At 43.7% G+C, this 18,835-nt stretch overlaps 1 protein-coding gene across 1 annotated transcript in view; it reads left to right on the top strand.

Moving 5' to 3' along the window:
* Positions 1-11,270, top strand: part of LOC129691409 (acyl-coenzyme A synthetase ACSM2, mitochondrial) — a 30,167-nt gene extending 18,897 nt beyond the window's left edge. Inside the window, exons 9-14 of the mRNA XM_055627539.1 lie at positions 701-781; positions 5,243-5,344; positions 7,340-7,467; positions 7,599-7,698; positions 8,650-8,769; positions 11,057-11,270. Of these exons, the coding sequence (XP_055483514.1) occupies positions 701-781; positions 5,243-5,344; positions 7,340-7,467; positions 7,599-7,698; positions 8,650-8,769; positions 11,057-11,164 (639 nt within the window). The 3' untranslated portion in view covers positions 11,165-11,270. The remainder of the gene's footprint in view (positions 1-700; positions 782-5,242; positions 5,345-7,339; positions 7,468-7,598; positions 7,699-8,649; positions 8,770-11,056) is intronic.
* Positions 11,271-18,835: the final 7,565 nt, after the last annotated feature.

Below are 18,835 nucleotides of genomic sequence, written 5' to 3'. Positions count from 1 at the left end.
CTGTGATGGAGTCGAACGTTAGCAGAAAACTGCAACTCTCAGATGTGTCTGTCAGGCGCTGGGCACACAGCTGCTCAAACAAAAGCAAGGGGCAGGGAGAAGCCAGCAAATCCCTGCCTACAGGTGTTGGAGTTGGATAGCATGTCACAGCCTCTATCTGCAGTGTTCGGTGCAACTCGTCAGAACCGCCTGGAACTCAACTTGATCCTCTTCTGAGTGTCTGACTCCCGTGACCCTCAGTGTTTTTCTCCCCTCTGCCCTCTCACCTGTCTTCCTTCTCTGGACACCCTCGTTAGCGTTCCCCCAGCAGGCTGAAGGCAGTGATGTGGAGCAGTTGGGAAGAGCTTGCAAATCCAAGTGAGGAGCACAGGGTCTGTAAAGCATGCCTAGCAAGGGCCCATCCACCCAGAGAAGGACATGCGCAGAGCGGGCTTCTCGGCATCAGAGTCTCTCCAAGGGCAAGGTTCATTTCAGAATTGAATCATTCTCTCCCTTGGGAGTAACCAGATTGTCTCCTGGACAGTTTGGTAACACCACTAAGATTGGGGTTCCAGAGAAAGGGAGAGAGCCAGGGTATGGGGGTGGATGAAAGAGGGTGTGAGCAGCTTAAGGCAGGAGAGTGAGACCTGCTTGAACCCTTTCTTCCCTTGACTGTGCAGTTCTTCCTGAGGCCTGCTGCTCTGTCTGTACCTCTCCACAGGGACTCACCTGCAGAGTTTCCAGGACGATGACGGTCAAACCGGGCTACCTGGGAACAGCCATTCCTCATTATGATGTACAGGTTTGCTAAGGGCCATGGGGGGGGGGAGGTTAGTGAGTGGAATTGTATTTATTTTTTACGTTTTTATTAAGTTCAACTAATATCACTTATGCCAGGTGAACGCTCCAGATCCTTATGGTCCAAAAAAGCAAACAAACAAATAAAAAACACTCCCCCTGATAAACAGAAATGCAAAATTCCCAATAAAATACTTGTAAACTCAATGTGGGCACATATAAGAAAGATCATCCACAATGATCAAGTTGTCTTAATTTTAGACATGCAGGTATGTCTTTAAATAGATACAATAAATGATATAACTTAATCTGAAGACAAAAATCACATGATTGCCTCAATAATACATAAAAAGCCTTTGACAAAATCCAACCCAGCTGCAAGGTAAAAGTTCTGTAGAGAACAGGGCTGGAGGGAGCAAAGCTCAATATAAAGAATGTTGTGTATGGGAAACCCACAGTGAAAATCATCCTAAGTGAAAACAAATCTGAAGAAGTCAGGTTAAAATCAGGAATGAGACAGGGCTGTTCACTCTCTCTATTCCTAGCCCGTAGAGAACTAGAAGCATTAGCTGGAGTGATAAAGCAGGAGAAAGAAATCAAATAGAAAGAGGAGTCATATTATCCCTATTTTCAGGTGATATATTACACATAAGAGATCCCCAAAATTTCACCAGAAAGCTTCACCTCAGTGAAGTGTGGGGATCCAAAAATCAACTTATATTTTTGTACAAAGAACATTCTGAAAGAGATCATGGGTGCACTACCATTCACAATAGCCTCAAAGACACATCTAGAAATAAACCCAACCAAAGAGTAAACATCATCTACAGCGAAGACTTTAAATTTGTGAAGAAATAAATTGGGGAAGACACTAGAAGATGGAAAGACTTTCTATATTTGTGGATTGGTAGAATTAATATTGTAAAAATGACCATTCTACTAAAATCAGTTCATAGATGCAACACAGTCCAATTTTCCACAGAAATAGAAAAAAATCTTAAAAGTCATACGGATATGAACAGAGAGTTCTCAAAAGAAAAAACGATAAAATGGCTAAGAAACATTTAAAGGTGTTCATCTTCCCTTAGCAATTAGAGAAATACAAAACGAAAACTACTTTGCACCGCCATCCCACCCCAGTCAGAATGGCCAGGACCAAGCAAAGAACTTGCAACAAATGTTGTCAAAGGACACAAGGAGAGGGGGACTCTCGTTTATGGTTCATAGGGCTGTGAAATGGTGATCTACTCTGGAAATCAAGGTGGAGAGTTCACAGAAAGACAGAGGTAAATCAGTCATGTGACCCAGCTATACTACTTCTTGGCATGTGACAAAGGATCCAACATCCACAGATACTTGCTCAGCCGCATTCATTACAGCAGCCAGGGATGGAAACAACGCAAATGCCCTTCAAATGATGAATGGACAATGAAAATGAACATGTGTACTTTATAAAATAGTTTTCAGCTATAAAGAAAAACGAAATCATGACCTTTGCAGGTAAATGGATAGATAATGGTATGCTGAGTGCGATCACCCAGACCCAGAAACACAAATGCTGTGCTTTCTCTTATTTCAGGATTCCAGCTCTGAATTTTTCAGTTTGAGTACATAGCATGGCGTATCCACAGAAACCAGGAAGGTAGAAAGAGATCATGCAGACAGAGGGGTAGAATAAATTCTAGAGAGGGAAATGGGGAAATAGCACATGGGTGATGTGAAGAGGGAAAGAGAAAAATGGGGAGGAAAGTGAAGGATCATACAGAGAGAGGGTAAAAAGAGAGAGAGAGAGAGAGACAAATAATACTAAGGATGTTTTTAAAAGCCAAAGGGAAACACAATATTTCATAAGTTCATTTAGACTACATACAATGTGTGTGAGTGTGTGCATGTGTATTTGTGTGTGTACATATATAGTTTAAATGAAGTTATATTACATGGGTGTTAAGCTTCCTCCAGGAGCCATATAGACTAACAAAACCCCAAATCCTAATGCCAGGCATGGCAAACCTCCCTAAGAGTTGTTGATTGTGGGTGATGCTCTAAGAGACTCCCCCAAACAATATAAGCTATTGCCATTGCCCTTAGTTGTCTCCCAAGACCTGAAGATAAGACCCTATTGGTGAAGGCATCACATACTTTGGACACAGGACTTGGAGATTTTGAGCTGGAAATGACCTGAAAATATCACAGTATTGGAAGGTGCTCTGCACAGTGAGCAGGGAGAAAAGGAATCAATAGTCCTACTCGGCTGTCAAGCCTAAGTACAAGTACTGGCCCAGCAAGCTATCCCCAATGGTGCAAAAAATCACAGCTTTATCTTAGAGGTAACCAATAAATATAGAATTAGACTTATGGCCTGCTCGATAGAAGGAAATTCATTTCTGGTACGATAGGAGGAAACTCATGGCTGGCTTATATGACAGAACATGTATCCTAGAGGAGAATTTACTACTGCCATTTTCCTAAACCAATATAATTTCTAACTGCATTATTGCAGTCTAAGTACTTATCTCAATACCCATAGGTAAGCCTCTCTCTCTCTCTCTCTCTCTCTCTCTCTCTCTCTCTCTCTCTCTGTCTCTCTGCAATAAACAGAGATCTACAAGTTAGCAGAGAGCAACTGGCAGTGGGGTAGCCAACCCCAGCTGACACATCCTTTATGAAACCCCCATAGGAAGCATCATGAAGGAAGGGTCAGAAGAGAACACAGGGCCAGGGGACCAGGGTTCATGCTGCGAGATAGTATCTTCTAGACGTGAGAGCAGAAGCTGTGCCCAAGAAATCTCAGCAATAGAGTTGCCAAGATAAGCTCTTACTCAACGCAAATGGGGAAGATTTTGCCAGGCTCCACACCTACACGCAGAAGTAGAAGAAATCAGTGGCTACTGGCAGTGAGAGAAACAGTGTTCTCCAGGGACAGGCCTCCTAATTGGTTATCCAATTCCAAATACTCAACCCTAAGCACAAGTATATTTGAGCAACACTAAATGGACTCAGCACGGTGTGTGAGAATGTGTGTGATTATTACAGGTGCATGCATACATGTATGTATGTATGTATGTATGTATGTATGTATGTATGTAACATGAGTTAAAGAAGAAAAGGTCATGGATTAGAAGGGGGACATGTGAGGAGTTGGAAAGAATTGAAATGATTTAAATAAAATACTAGTGTATTAAATTCTCAAAAATAACAAATTTAAACTTAAAAGTATCAATACTTAATCTTGATATATTAAAATAATCGTTTCAAAGGAGGAGGGGAGCCAGTGTGATGGCTCTGTGTATAAGAGTTTGATTCCCCGAGACTCACATGGTAGAAGGCTAGAACAAACTCTGAGCTACATGTATACACACACACACATACATGCATGCATGCACGCACACACACAGACACACACGTGCACATGAATGAATGTAATATTTTAAATTGTATTTTGAAAAGAAAGAGAAAGAAAAGGAGGGAAGGAGGGAAGGAAAGGGGAAGGAAGAGAGGGAGGAAAGCAGGAGCCACTTTACTTATCTAGCAAATTGCCTGGATAGTTACAAAATTAAGTGTGATTTTGAAAGAAAAATAGAAGTGACTTGGCCTAACTTGGGCTTACAACTTAACAGGTAGGCACCATTTCTTCTGGATCTTTCGGTACTCATTGCAGCATGGACCACGGTGATATATAGGACAGCGTAGACTTACCACTCTCTCTCTGCATTGTCTGTCAATGACGATGCTCATTTTTATTAGCATTATAGTGACTGCATTGTAACTAAAGTTTTTTTCTGTTTTTATTAACTTGGGCTGAATTCTAAGAACTAGAGTTTACCTTTATGTGTCTATGATTACATGTAGAATTCTGTTTCTCAGAGGTATGACAACTTCCCTAATTCTGAATCACGTGTGATGATGAGCTGTCGTTCACTACGGTCATAGTCATTCATGATGGTAGCTCTACAGAAATGCTTTTTTAGTACTCTGCTTTGTTCTCTCTAAGCGTTTCTGTTTTACAGAGAAGCTAGTAATGTCCAGGCTTAGTGCATCATAGCTGAAGGTCAGTGGTCAAGGTAGCCGAACAACTGATGATGTACTCCTTTAATCCCAGAATTTGGGAGGCAGAGTGAATTCCAGGACTGCCACGGATACACAGAGAAATCAGGTCTCGAAAACCCAAAAGAACAACAAGAACTTTTGATTTTTAGTCTCTGTGTCCACAAGGCTGGCGATGATAACGGGAGACACACTTCTCCTGAACCCGCCCAGGTTCCTCGGGTCCGGCATACTGAGAGGCTTTACTGGCACAAAGCCAGGCAGGTGGACCAGGAATCCGAGCTTAAGCCTCTCAGCTTTCCTTGACTTCCAGTTCTGGTTGAGAGCAGAATGGTCTGCACTTGATCACCTCTGCTGTCACACCAGTGTTCAGGATAGCTCCTCTTCTGCAGGTCATCCATCAATCTTCCTCTTCCTTCAGGTGATTGATGAGCATTGCAATGTCCTGCCCCCTGGCAAGGAAGGAGACATAGCCCTCAGGGTGAAGCCCATCCGGCCCATAGGCATCTTCTCTGGATATGTGGTGAGGACCTATGCTCTCCCTCTGTTCCCTGTAAGGATGAGCTAGACTGCAGAGGATGAGGGATGTCCAAGGTTATGAAACCCCCCAAAACTATTGATGAGATGCACAGAGTTATCAGGGTTCAAGAACTACACTTTTCCATGATAACACCTCAATCTATGGAAGCCAACAATAGTGTTAAATTCGAACAAAAAAGAAGGGGTACTTTATAAAGAGAAAAGCCAGACTATTCTCCCTTGCCATCTTTAGTCAATTACTTAAAAAACCACTAGTGAGCTCTCCTTTTCCCATGAGCCTTTGCAACAACAAACCCTTCTACATCATGCCAGTATTGTTAGAGCTCTGAGCTACCCACAGTGGCATTCACCCTGCTCTCCCCAGGAAGCATAGACCCAGGCTTTACGGCATTGTGGAAATTTGGAGCCATGCTGGGCACACCACGGAGAGAATCACAGTGTTGCAGACAGCATCCAGGGTCTGGGTCTCCGGAAGGCGCTCACAGATAATACCCGAGTAGGGCCAGCTCTCTCACTAGTCGGATAGTCCTAACAGACATTATCAGTCAAATCCACGGCTGTTGGGGAAGTCGTAAGAGACAACCCCCAAATACACGGTTTCTGGATATGTGTGTTGAAGGCTTGTGCCCAAGATAAATAAGTGAGCAAGGACAGTAATAATGACCTTCCCATCATTTATTGCAGTGCTTCCCGACCTGTGGGCTGCAAAATCACAGTGACAAAGTAGCAACCAAAACAATTTGATGGTTAGGGGTCACCACAATATGAGTAGCTGTATTAAGGAGCAGCAGCAGCAGGAAGGTTGAGAACCGCTGGCTTATTGAGTAAATACTCTAAGGCAAGCACTGTTTTAAAACTCCTGATATACTTTAAACGCATTTAAGGCCCCTAGACACCATGTGAAATTTTAGAGCCAGCTTTAAGTTCAAACACTACTCCTATAGTTGCTGGATGATCAGGAGCAAGCTCTTCATCCCCCTGTTTCACTTCCTCATAGGTGAGTTTGGGTACCATGTTGTATAACATTAGGAATGTAAAAATAACGTTATTTATGAAGCACTTGGAACGGCACTGCAGACAAGGGTACTAAATAAAGGGACCACGACAGGTCCAAATGATCACCTCCACTGTGCAGGGGAAACGGAGGCTCTGTGACCAGGACACAGCTACATCACACTCTTCTCTAAACACTGCCTGCACACTTTTCCCATGTGTTCTCACATGTTCGCAAGGGAGCTAGGACATGGGTGCTAACACCACAGGTACAGCGGTGCTGGCAGATCTATTCAAGGCCATGGTGGTAACGCCAGCAGAAGGTGCGTGACGACTATAAGAATTCTGAGCCGGGGTTAAGAAATTTGGCTTCTGGTATCAGGTCTACAACCTAGAATATCAGGTTTGGCTTCAGACAAGCCCCCTGAACTTCCCTGGACATTCAAAATGATGGCGATAACCTCGTAACTGGACATCAACCTAAAATCCATGTCCCCATACCTGAGTACAATATAAAAAATGTCCAGACAATGAGTAGCCCTCAAGCCTCCTTCCTACTTATACGCTAGTTGCTCAGGTAAATAGAGGACCCAGCCATGGCAGAAGTATGGACATTGTTTGGAAGAGCAGGGGTGGGGTAGGGTGGGGGGGAGTGCCAAATGAACTCAATAACCTTGGCTGATGGTGTGGAGTAAACAGAGGTTAAACCGTCTTTGGAAGGGAAAATGGAATATAGAGAGGGGAACTCCCTAGCGTATAAGCAGATCAATGACTATGTCGATATTATCTATAAGATTTTAATTTATGGGAGTAAGTGAGAGACCCTCAGCGGAATGACTGAAATAAATGGAGAAGGTCCAGGCTGGCTGGGGAAACCAAGGTTGGTAGATTCATGACAGGCCCACCACACAGTGTAGAGCTGCTCGAGTGGTAAGCAGAAGTAACTGTTCATACAAGGCCTGGGACAAGTTTCTGTGCTCACTAGGACAATCCCAAGAAGACACAGGACAATATTCGAGGAGACTTTTGGCTTCTGGGAGACCGGGGAATCAAGGATGCTGAAGGTTACTTCCACTTCATGGGGCGGACAGATGATATCATCAATTCCAGTGGGTGAGCACAGTTTCTGGACCGGGGAGGATGTTATGCATTTTTGTTCTGCCTGGTTCTAGGTCCTAGAGGTTGGGTGTCCCATCTTCCCTGAAGGATGTGCCCCATCTTTCCTGAAGGATGTGCTTTTTTAGGTACCGAATTGGACCATCGGAGGTGGAGAATGCATTGATGGAGCACCCAGCTGTGGCTGAGACAGCTGTGATCAGCAGCCCAGACCCTACCAGAGGAGAGGTGACAGTGCCATATTGAAACACAGGGACAGTGTTGTAAGGCGGATAAGAACACAGACTCACAGGCTGGACAGCTCAGCTTGGGCTTAAATATTGGCCCTACCTGCTGATTGGCTGCATGACCTTCACCAAGATGCTTGAGCACAATTTTCCTCAGTTTCCCCGTTTGGGAAATAAGGGATTGTCATGAGCCTTAAATGTGCTATAGATTTGCAAAGGGCTTGGGGCAAGGCTTAGCACTACCTGTAAAGATCTGTTTCTTGACAAGAGTGAAAGAAGAGGGAGTTGGTCTAGAAAATGTAGCCCTTGAACCGTGGAGTGAATAATAGGGAGGACCCTGTACCTCCAGGGTGGCGAGATTGTGCAGAGCTTAGTGTGTGTGGAGAGGGCTTAAGTGAGTAGGTGGATCAGAGTCCCAGGGCACTTCTGCATGGCACAGGCTTAGTGATGTCTGTGTCTGACAATATCGAGCATGCAGCATGTGAAATACTGAGTGTCACTGAGAGAGCGAAAGGGCGACTTCCACTGAGCTCTGGATGGTAGATGGTTTTATTGTACTTCCCACGACTTAAATATGAAAGTTTTATCCCACCCTACAGATGGGTAAGCTCAAATTTGAAGAGGTTAAACAAGCCATTTAAAGTAAGAATGCCCAGTCGTCGCTTTCCTTTCTTTGCTCTCAGCATCTGGGTTATGAAGTGAGCCTGGGGTATCTTATCCTCACTTGTCATTAAAAAAAAAAAAAAAAAAAAAAAAAGTCAGTTGAAGACAAGTTGGAATGTTGGCTGTCCTTACCCACTTCCCATGTTTTCCTTTCCCCTGGCCCTAATATTTGGATGAATACAGGTCTTTGGTTGTGATAGCCACGGTGGATATCTTGATACTGATTCTGCTTTTATCCCAAGAGATGAGTAGGTTCTCTGGTCCATCTTGGCTCCCGTCTTTGCTGTAGGTGGTGAAGGCATTTGTAGTCCTAGCCCCTGAGTTCCTGTCCCAGGACCGAGATCAGCTCACCAAGATGCTGCAGCAGCACGTGAAGTCAGTGACAGCACCCTACAAGTACCCCAGGAAGGTGAGGCCTCAACCATCCCACGTCCCCATGCTTGTAGATGAACAGATGTTAGGTTTTTCTTTTTTGGCACGAGGACAAGGCCTCTCATTTGAAAGTCCTCCCTGCAGTGACCAAAAACCTCCCAGAGACCATCCAGCCACTGTCTTGGTGCATAAAAAAAAAAAAAAAAAAAAAAAAAAAAAAAATGGCCACAGCCTTTGACTCATTCCGAATTAAGAGCCAAATGCTTTCATGGGAGTTCCAGTCATTTCTGACCTCTGTTCACCCTCTGCACAGTGGAGCTTTGCAAAACTATTCAGAACTATACAGCGTTCAGTGGCAGTGAGGGAAATATAACTTAAAATTTGTTGCTTGCATGATTGACAAGTCCACAAGTTGGCACAACCTTCTTTATGATTAGCTCCAGGCATGTGTATGATGTGGTCAGAGAGTTCTATCTTATTTCTTCTCTCCCTCCTTCTGTATTGGCTTCAATTGTTGACATATGCTCTCCCTCTGAGGTGCCATTCACTCCAAAGTGCATTCTTGGCAACTTGGCAAACTGCAGTAAAAAAGTAGCATGCACGGCCCCCAAAGACTTATGACCAAGTCTTGAAGTTATCTCTTGCTAGACTAATTTAGGTACTCATTATTAAACTATCCTATAAAAGCAGGACAGTGGGCTATCTTGATTGGCCAGTTCTGAGTCATGTGGTTGTCTTGCAGAAAGTAGAGGAAGGATGAGAGCGAGTTCTTCCCCATGTCCAAAATATGGTTTGTGTGATAAATGGGAGGTTATTGTAAAAAAAAAAAAAGATACTCTTGTAGCAGAAATGGGCTACAGAGGGTTCTCAGATCTCAGAGGCTTTCACTATGGGGACTCAGGCAAGGACACTGCCTTAGTCCGTGGCAGGAAGACCATGTCTGCTTAACTTCTCAGGCTATATGCATATAATAAAATATTATAAACCCATATGCATATAATAAAAATAAAAATTCTTTTTTTCATCTTTTAAAAAAGAAGCAAGGCATTTAGTCAAACCAGACATGAGGGATTTTGAATTGTGACTGGACATTTGTAAGATCAAGCGAGGAGTCCCCAGTCATACCTTCTTTGGGTAGTTCAATAGAAGCAAACTTTTTATAAGCTATGTTTTTCCCCCTGTGTATACTGTATCAGTTATGCTTCTCATAACTATGACCAAAATGTCTTAGATAACACCCCGTACAGGAAGGATTTGTGCTGGCTTGTGGTTTCGGGAATTTCAGCCTTCAGTCCTCAGCTTTGGTATGACTGGGTCTGGTCAGGTGTGTCTGCTCTCTGCTTGCTTTCATGGTGGTCTGTAACTTTCTCTTGTTATAACACTCTGTGGTTTCTTGTCCACCAGGGGCCTTGTATTGAAAGGTCTATGCTATTGCCTCTTAGTGTCTTAGCATTTAAAGGGCAAACTGGAGTAACTACAACAAAGATCATCTGTGCTGACAAGATGAACCATTAAACATGAACATCTCTAACCAATACAGCTCAAAGTGCAGAAACAATAAGAAATTAACAGTAACAGAAATACAGCAACCATAACAACCTAATGGTAAAACTTCACTTACACTAATGAATTATTTCTAGAATTTTCCATCCATTGTTGTAGACTGAAAAGACCAGGAGAGGTCTTTTACCATAGGTAATAAAAGCCCACCAAAATCAAACCACGATAAAGAGTGACTGTTTAACTCACTCATTCAGATCATAAGAATTGAGGTGCAGTTCAAAACCATTTCCGCAGCTTTCTGATGTCTACTTTAGCTGTCTCCTTTAGTTCAGGTGAATAGCCACAGCTGATATTCATGGCTGTCTACTCCATGCAGTCTCATATTATCTCCACAACAACTTTAAAGCACTGTTATTGTCCTTTAGCTTACATAGTGGTTAAGCTGAGTACTGGGAAGGCCACGGGACCTGCCTAAGTTGACAGTAAAAAACTGAAGCATGCAGAGTTTTATGTCGGAGCTCAGATGTCTGCCTCTGAGCCACGTCGTGTTCATTTTGTTGTTTCTCTCTTCATGACCAGCTGTAAAATCCAGTGCTCTGAACCTCTCTGCCCTGTTCTAAACATCTTTTTCCTGCTCTGGTCTCAGGAGGCCTTATAAGTGTTCTTACTGCAAACAGAGCTAACCTAGAACATCCCCATGCATTGTCTTCATTCACCCGGGCCCTCCAGCCTTAAAAGCTGGTACTCAAAGCAGTTCCTCTGAAGACTCCAGTGCCACTGTGGTCATCAATGACCTGCATTGATCTGATTTTTCACAACAGGTGGAGTTTGTCTTAGACCTGCCCAAGACCATCACAGGAAAAATTGAGCGAGCAAAGCTTCGAGCCAAAGAATGGAAAAAAACATCGGGACAAGCCCAAGCCCATTGAGATTCCCCAGGCTGTCACTGGGGTTCTGTCTTCCCCATTCATTTTCTGTGACTTCTCAGTCTTCCTATGGAGAAATGAAATTATTCATGCAGGGGCATGTATGTGATTTCTGTCTTTGCTTGGTTATTGTCAGAGAACAATGATATGTTCGATACTAAAAGAAGAAAGACAAAGGGAATGAGAGATTTGCAAGAAAATAACAAAAGTAAAGTGAGAAAAGGCTAAAACAGCAAGGGAAAGCAATTGCAAATAAAAGTGGGCAGGAAGGGAGGAAGGAGGAAGGGGAAAGTGGAATGAGGAGAGGAGAAAAGAGAAGAGAAGGAACTGGAGAGAAATGAAAAGGGAGGAGTGTGTGGGCAGGACAATAACATCTTCTCCAAGTTGCCTCAATCCGTAGGGACGTCAAGTCCAAAGACAGAGGAAATGGCTTGCGGAGCATGTGCGCAAGGCACTGTCCTACGCAGGTGATGGTCCACCCTGCTTCATTTGTGTGACACCTGCAGGCTAGACTTGTGCACCTCCAAACACGCTGCTTCCTGTTGTTCGTGTTCTTTGTTTGTCTCTCTGCTTCCTAGAATCAGTATACAAGCATTTTAAAATCCAAAACTCCGAGGGAACTCTTTGGGCAAGACAGAGGGGAGGGGCATCTGCAGCAACTCATGAACCAGGGAACCGTTAGAAGACTGATGGACGACGCTGTCGGTGATGAACAACAGGTTCAGCTACCAGGACTACCGATCAGCAGATCTATGGATCCAGGAGAGATGCTGAGGGGGCAAAGCCTCACCTGTAACCTAGAGACCTGGGGTTAATGAGTTCTTAGCAGAACTGAGCAATCACGAGATGAAAACAAAGGTCCTCAAGAGCCAGTGAGTCTTCTTGAGAACACTCAGTGATGATAACAGAACACTACTTCCCAAACCACTTGCCAGGACTTGCTGGTCACTATCACCCTTTGACTCTTTAAGTGTCACAGAGGAGGAAACCAATGCTTGCTGAGCTCAAACAATAAAGCTTAGTCACACAATAGACAAATAGCAGAGACAGGGTCTGTCTGAATAACACCCGTGCTTTAAACATCTTCCCTTACTCCATCAGAGTGCTTGCTCTAGCTTCTATAGTCTGTACTGGTCAGAATTTTCCAGGTTAAACAGGGTCTCTACCTAACACCTCCCCCCTCACACACTAAAGGAAGTATGAAAACCCAACACATTGTTTGAGTAACTCCAGATGTTTGTGTTAAAGGGAAGTTAAGTTTAAGAGAGTTCATCTCCGAGGTGTGTGCCTGTGACATCGTGTGCCTGTTAGGCAGGATGGGCTCATGCATTTACTTGGGACGTACAATGGCTGGCATGTCCTGAAAGGTTGTGGAGATGACATTACCAAGAGTAATAACTTATGAATTAGTCAGTGAGATCTGAAAAATGAATCCTGGTCCAGGACTCCTGTAACTATTATCTTAATCAAGCTTCACTGGGTTCAAAAGTTTATAAGCATATTAGACTTGAAAAGGTGCTCTGTTTCAAGATCTGAGACATTTCATGGACTGTCAGGCAGGACTCATGGGGGTACAGCCAACAACAGGGAGGTAAAGGGCGCAAAGGAGCAGATGGTCACATCTGTTCTTCCCCTGACCTGAGCGTCTGCATCTTCTCTGCTCACTGTGAAAACTTAAGAGTGGTACCATAACATGAGCGCTTCCTCATTCTCCAGTGTCAATGTCACCAACTTAAGTCTATGAGGATCAAATCCAATTGGCTGATGTGAGTTGTTTACATGGAGTCTGACCTTCTTGTGACTCAAACATGGCTTCGGGTAGCCAGCATGTTGCACTAGAAGAAAACTGAAAGAAGAAAAGGGGCCTGCCACCAAGTCTGATGACCTGAGTTCAATCCCCGTGACCTACATGGTTGAAAGAGAGCATGACCAACCCGCATGTCGTCCTCTGACATCCATAGTCACTCACACTCATGCGCACAGACACATACACATACACATGAGACTAAAATAAGTAAGTATAATAAATACAATAAAATCATTAAAAAGAATAGAGGAGGCATTGGTCCACCTCTAAGGTTAGCTTGCTATTTACACACAGATTGTCTAGCTCTTGCAAAGCTTGCAGGTGCATTTGGACAGGATTCAATGCCTCTCTTCCCTCTAAAGTCTTTTCTTGGTGCATTTGCTCTCTGCTCAGTTCTCACATTAAATTGTGATTGAAGGCTTAGATCTTAAATGGTTGTGCTCAGGACTTCATCCAATGAAAACTCTGGGGCTAGAGAAAAATCTCTGTGCAGCCAAAGCTCTCTCATAGTGGAGGGCACTGGGCAGTTTCAGTTGAGTGACACCAATGCTAATTAACTGTGTCCCATACTCCTTTTCTCTTGATCCTGACTGGTCATTCTTAACGTGTGGCCTACTACCATTATCCTGTAGTGACAATGATTGTGTGTATGGATGCATGTTCATGCATATTCAGGTGTGTGTGTGTGTGTGTGTGTGTGTGTGTGTGTGTGTGTGTGTGTGAAAGTTTGCATGCACATGAATGTTCATGTGTGTGAACACCAAAGGAAAATCTTGAGTGTCACTTTCAGGAACACCATCCATATTTTTTGGGAAAGAATTCTTGCTGGCCTGGAGATCCCCAGTTTGGCTAGACTAGCTGGTCAGTGAGGCCCAGGGGTCCTCCTGTCTCCACCTCGATAGCTCTGGAATTACATGCACATGCTACCACTTTACTTCGCTGTCACTCCTACCTTGAGAATGATTTTTACTATATCCCAGTACACTCAGTCTAGCCGATGAGCTCTGCATTGGGTGTTGAGCATTACGGAAGCCCTTCGCCTTTAAGAGGAATCTATGCTGTCCCTCTGTCTAGACTCTGACTTCCTTGACTCTGCTCTATCCTTCCTGCAGAAGGCTTAGATGAAGTACTGATAGCAGCCTGTACATTTAACAGAGACCGGTCTACTGTGGCTGTGAAGAGGTCCCAGCTCTTGTCTTTTTCAGCACATGATGGAGCTTGACCCCCCCCCATCCTTCCATCCTTTTTCATTCTCTACTAGTAATGCCTTGACAGCAACTTCTCAAAAGAGGGTACATCAACCACAACCCTCACACAACATGCACAAGCACATAGCCTATCATGATTGCCCACTGTGGCATAACAAATTAACACAACCATTCCATTATGCTTCAAATGCTATAGGCTGAGAATTTGAAAGAAGAGGAATAGAGGATTTTTTTTGGGGGGGGGGTGTCTTTGTTTTGTTTTGATGTCTGTATTCCAATATATCTAGGCCATTTAGTTGAATGACTTGGAAGTTGAAGGAATTTGATTGATGAGATTATGTGCCCCAGTTCATACGTTGACTATATTTGTAGTGGGCCTTCTTATCCAGGCCAAGAGGAGGTCATGATGGTGGCTCCCTCGTGGTGGGTTTAGTGGCTTTGTAAGAAAGGGGAGAAAGAGATCATTCTCTCCCCATCACACAACAAGAAAAGAGCTGTCTGCCTGGCACAAGAGCTCTCACAGGGACCCAATCAGTCACCACCTTCATGTTGGACTTCCCAGACTTCACAACTGTGAAAAATAAGTGTCTGGTATTCAGCTTGTGTGATAAAGAGTACAGTGACCTGAGCTGACTGATACATTCAGGAGTTTCTAGGGGAATTTCACTTACATGGAACTTGACTGGACTTGAATAACAAGGGGGGGGTGCTTTTTATAAGGTAAGAATTCCTCACAACAGGTAGCCTCAGCCTTCATACCTAAGTGTACTGGCTTGTTTTGTGTCAACTTGACACAAGCTGGAGTCATTAGAGAGGAAGGAGCCTCAGTTAAGGAAATGCCTCCATGAGACCCAGCTGTAATGCATTTTCTTGATTAGTGATTGGTGGGAGAGGCCCCAGCCCATTGTGAGTGGTGCCATCCCTGGGTTGGTGGTTCTGGATTCTAGCAGAAAGCAGGCTGAGCAAGCCATAGGGGAGCAAGCTAGTAAGCAGAACACTTCCATGGGCTCTGCATCAGCTCCTGCCTCCAGGAACCTACTCTGACTTCCTTCAATAATGAACAGCGATATGGAAGTGTGAACTAAATAAACCCTTTTTCTCCCCAACTTGCTTTTTGGTCATGATGTTTCATCCCAGCAATAGTAACCCTAACTAAGACAATAGTTAATTAAGATTAAATAATGGTAGGATTGCTACTCAATTGACAAAGAATCTGCATTGCAAACATGAGGGTCTGAGTGTAATCCCCAAATAATAAAAGGGTTAACTTAGCAGAACTAACTCTATGTTGTTTCTCAGACTCCATCCAAAGTTAGCTTGTCCCCAGAGTACCTTGGTTCCCACCCTTAAGTTTTGAGAAAAACCACAGAATGTTCTCAGCAGCCTGCAGCTAACTGAGGCAGACCAATAAAGACGGGGTCAGTTAAGAAAATGTAAGTTGTTCCCAGGGTCGCAGTGTCTTGGCAAGCTGTTCCTCTCTGTGGTTTGGCCAGGTGCTATTAACCAGCTAGGTCAAAGTGCATTTCATTCCTTTACCCTTTGTCCAATCACATAACACTAAGGCTTGGAAGCCCCTGTTTGCTATTTCCCCTTTAAAAACCCTGTAACCTTGGAGCTGATGATCTCTTTCCCAACCTGCTGTGTGGAGAGGGATTGAGACCCAAGCTCGAGCTTGAATAAAGACCTTTGTGTGTTTTGCATTGGACTCATGCTCCTGGTGGTCTCTTGACCTAGGCATAACAACACTATATTACATAAAATGAAAACTGAACATGTTAATTACCCTAGCACTGGAAGAAGCAGAGGCAGACAGACCCTTTGGACTAATTGGCAGCCAGCCTAACTTAGTTGGCAAGCTCCTGGCCATACCTTGTCTTCCAGCACTTGAGTAACTACAACAGAGGCTCTCTTCCAGCCTCCACCAGCCTCTGCATGCTCATGTACAAGATTAAATCACCTTTTACGACCTACCCTCAAAGGCCACATGAGTAGCCAGCCACTAAGCTTGTCTCAGATTCTAGAAGGGACATAAATTCTATTTCACCCTGGGAAATGAGTCAAAGAGCTTAAAGGCATGCTATAAAACTACTAATACTGTACTCCTTCCCCCAGCATAGTCATGTTCTGAGGCATTAATGTCTAATTCTGTGTTTAGGGGAGCCCTACTCCATGAATCAGCAACATAGTACCGTAGGATACACTGCTGGCTTACATCACTGAGGCAGTGACATCATCAAAGGAAAGATTTGCAAGCTCAGAGAGCTGGAATAGGCAGAAGGGAATGTAAAGGAGAGAGAGTGAAGATGAGAGAAAGGCCAGCTCAATGCCTAAATTCAGTAGGGTTTATTATGACTTTGAGTTACAGTCTCTTGATTATGATGTTCTTGCCTTACCTATATAAGGAATATCCCTGGCTTTTGTCAAGTGATTGCTTTCTCCCAAATTTTCTGAAGTAGGCCATTATTCAGTGTACTTTTATGTTTGCACTTTGGTAGCAACACAGGCCAAGGTTACAATTTGCTTTTCTATTAATGGTCTAGTTAGTAAAATAAGACAGGAAGCCTTCAAACAGTCTGTGAGAGTAACAGTACCAACAACTGCTAGACAGATCACAGACTCTATGGGAAAGTAAGGCCAGGAGCCAGCCCCCTACCCCACTGAATTTCTGTGCTTTGGAGCATGTTATTTTAGCAACCATCTATATCTCTCTCCTCGATGTTACTTCAGGGGACAATACAGCCAACAGGCAGACTACTGAACCACCTGTGAAAGCATTCCTGACGATCAAGGTGATGAAAGGTTCTCACATTACACACACCCCCAACACACACACACACACACACACACACACACACACACACACGGCAGGACTTCCTTCTCTGGGTAAAAAAAGACAATAAACTGCTGTGGGGAAGAACATTCTAACATCTCCCCAAGATGCTGGAAAAATCAGTAAAACATTGGTGTTGGGGATAAAGAGATGACACTGTAGTTAAGAGCATCACTGCGAGCTCAGAGGATCTGGGTTTGGTTCTCAGCACCCACATGGTAGCTCACAACCAATCTTACCTGGGATTCCTTCTCTCTTTTTTTAAACTTTTATTAATTACATTTTATTCACTTTGTATCCCCCCATAAGCCCCTCCCTCTTCCCCTTCTAATCTCACCTTCCCTCCCCCTTCTCCACGCATGCCCCTCCCCAAGTCCACTGATAGGGGAGGTCCCCCTCTCCTTCCTTCTGATCCTAGTCTATCAGATCTCATCAGGAGTGGCTGCATTGTCATCTTCTGTGGCCTGGTAAGGCTGCTCCCCCATCAGGAGGAGGTGATCAAAGAGCAGGCCAATCAGTTTATGTCAGAGGCAGTCCCTCTTCCCATTACTATGGAACCTACTTGAACACTGAATTGCCATGGGCTACATCTGTGCAGGGGTTCTAGGTTATCTCCATGCATGGTACTTGGTTGGAGTATGAGTCTCTGGAAAGACCCCTGTGTTCAAATTTTTTGGTTCTGTTGCTCTCCTTGTGGCGCTCTTGTCCTCTCCAGATCTTACTATTTCCCACTTCTTTCATAAGATTCCATGCACTCTGCCCAACAGTTGCCCATAAGTCTCATCATCTGCTTTGATAATCTGCAGGGCAGAGCCTTTTAGAGGCCCTCTGTGGCAGGTTCCTAACTTGTTTCCTGTTTTCTTCTTCTTCTGATGTCCATCCTCTTTGCCTTTCGGGATGGGGATTGAGAATTTTAGCCAGAGTCCTCCCTCTTGATTAGTTTCTTTAGGTGTACAGATTTTAGTAGGTTTATCCTATATTATATGTCTGTATGAGTGAGTATATAATGTGTGTGTCTTTCTGCTTCTGGGATAGCTCACTCAGGATGATCCTTTCCAGTTCCCACAATTTACCTGAAAATTTCATTATTTCCTTATTTTTCATTGCTGAATAATATTCCATTGTGTAGATGTACCACAATTTCTGTATCTATTCTTCAGTTGAGGGGCATCTAGATTATTTCCAGCTTCTGGCTATTACAAATAAAGCTGCTACAAACATGGTTGAGCAAATGTCCTTATTGTGTACTTGAGCCTCTTTTGGGTATATGCCTAGGAATGGTCTAGCTAGATCTTGAGGAAGACCTCAACATAAAACCAGACACATTAAATCCGTTAGAAGAAAAAGAGGGGAAGACCCTAGAACTCATTGGTACAGAGACAACTTCCTGAACAAACACCAACAGCACAGGCTCTAAGAGCAACAATCAATAAATTGGACCTCATTAAACTGAAAAGCTTCTGTAAAGCAAAGGACACCGTCATCAAAACAAAATGAATGCCTACAGATTAGGAAAGAATCTTCACCAACCCTCTATCTGACAGAGGGCTAATATCCAGTATATATAAAGAACTAAAGAAGCTGAAAAGCAACAAACCAAGTAATCCAATTAAAAAATGGAGAACAGAGCTAGGCAGAGAATTTTCGATAGAGGAATATCGAATGTCAGAGAAACACTTAAAGAAATGCTCAACCTCATCAGCCATGAGGGAAATGCAAATCAAAACAACCCTGAGATTTCACCTTACACCCACCAGAATGGCCAAGATCAAAAACTCAAATGACAACACATGCTGGAGAGGTTGTAGAGAAAGGGGAATCCTCCTCCA

The sequence above is a fragment of the Psammomys obesus genome, unplaced genomic scaffold (assembly GCF_907164565.1).
Source record: "Psammomys obesus unplaced genomic scaffold, mPsaObe1.curated_primary_1811, whole genome shotgun sequence".
In the NCBI taxonomy this organism is placed as follows: domain Eukaryota; kingdom Metazoa; phylum Chordata; class Mammalia; order Rodentia; family Muridae; genus Psammomys; species Psammomys obesus.
The sequence above is the reverse complement of the archived record's forward strand: the minus strand, read 5'-3'. Positions and strand labels throughout refer to the sequence as shown.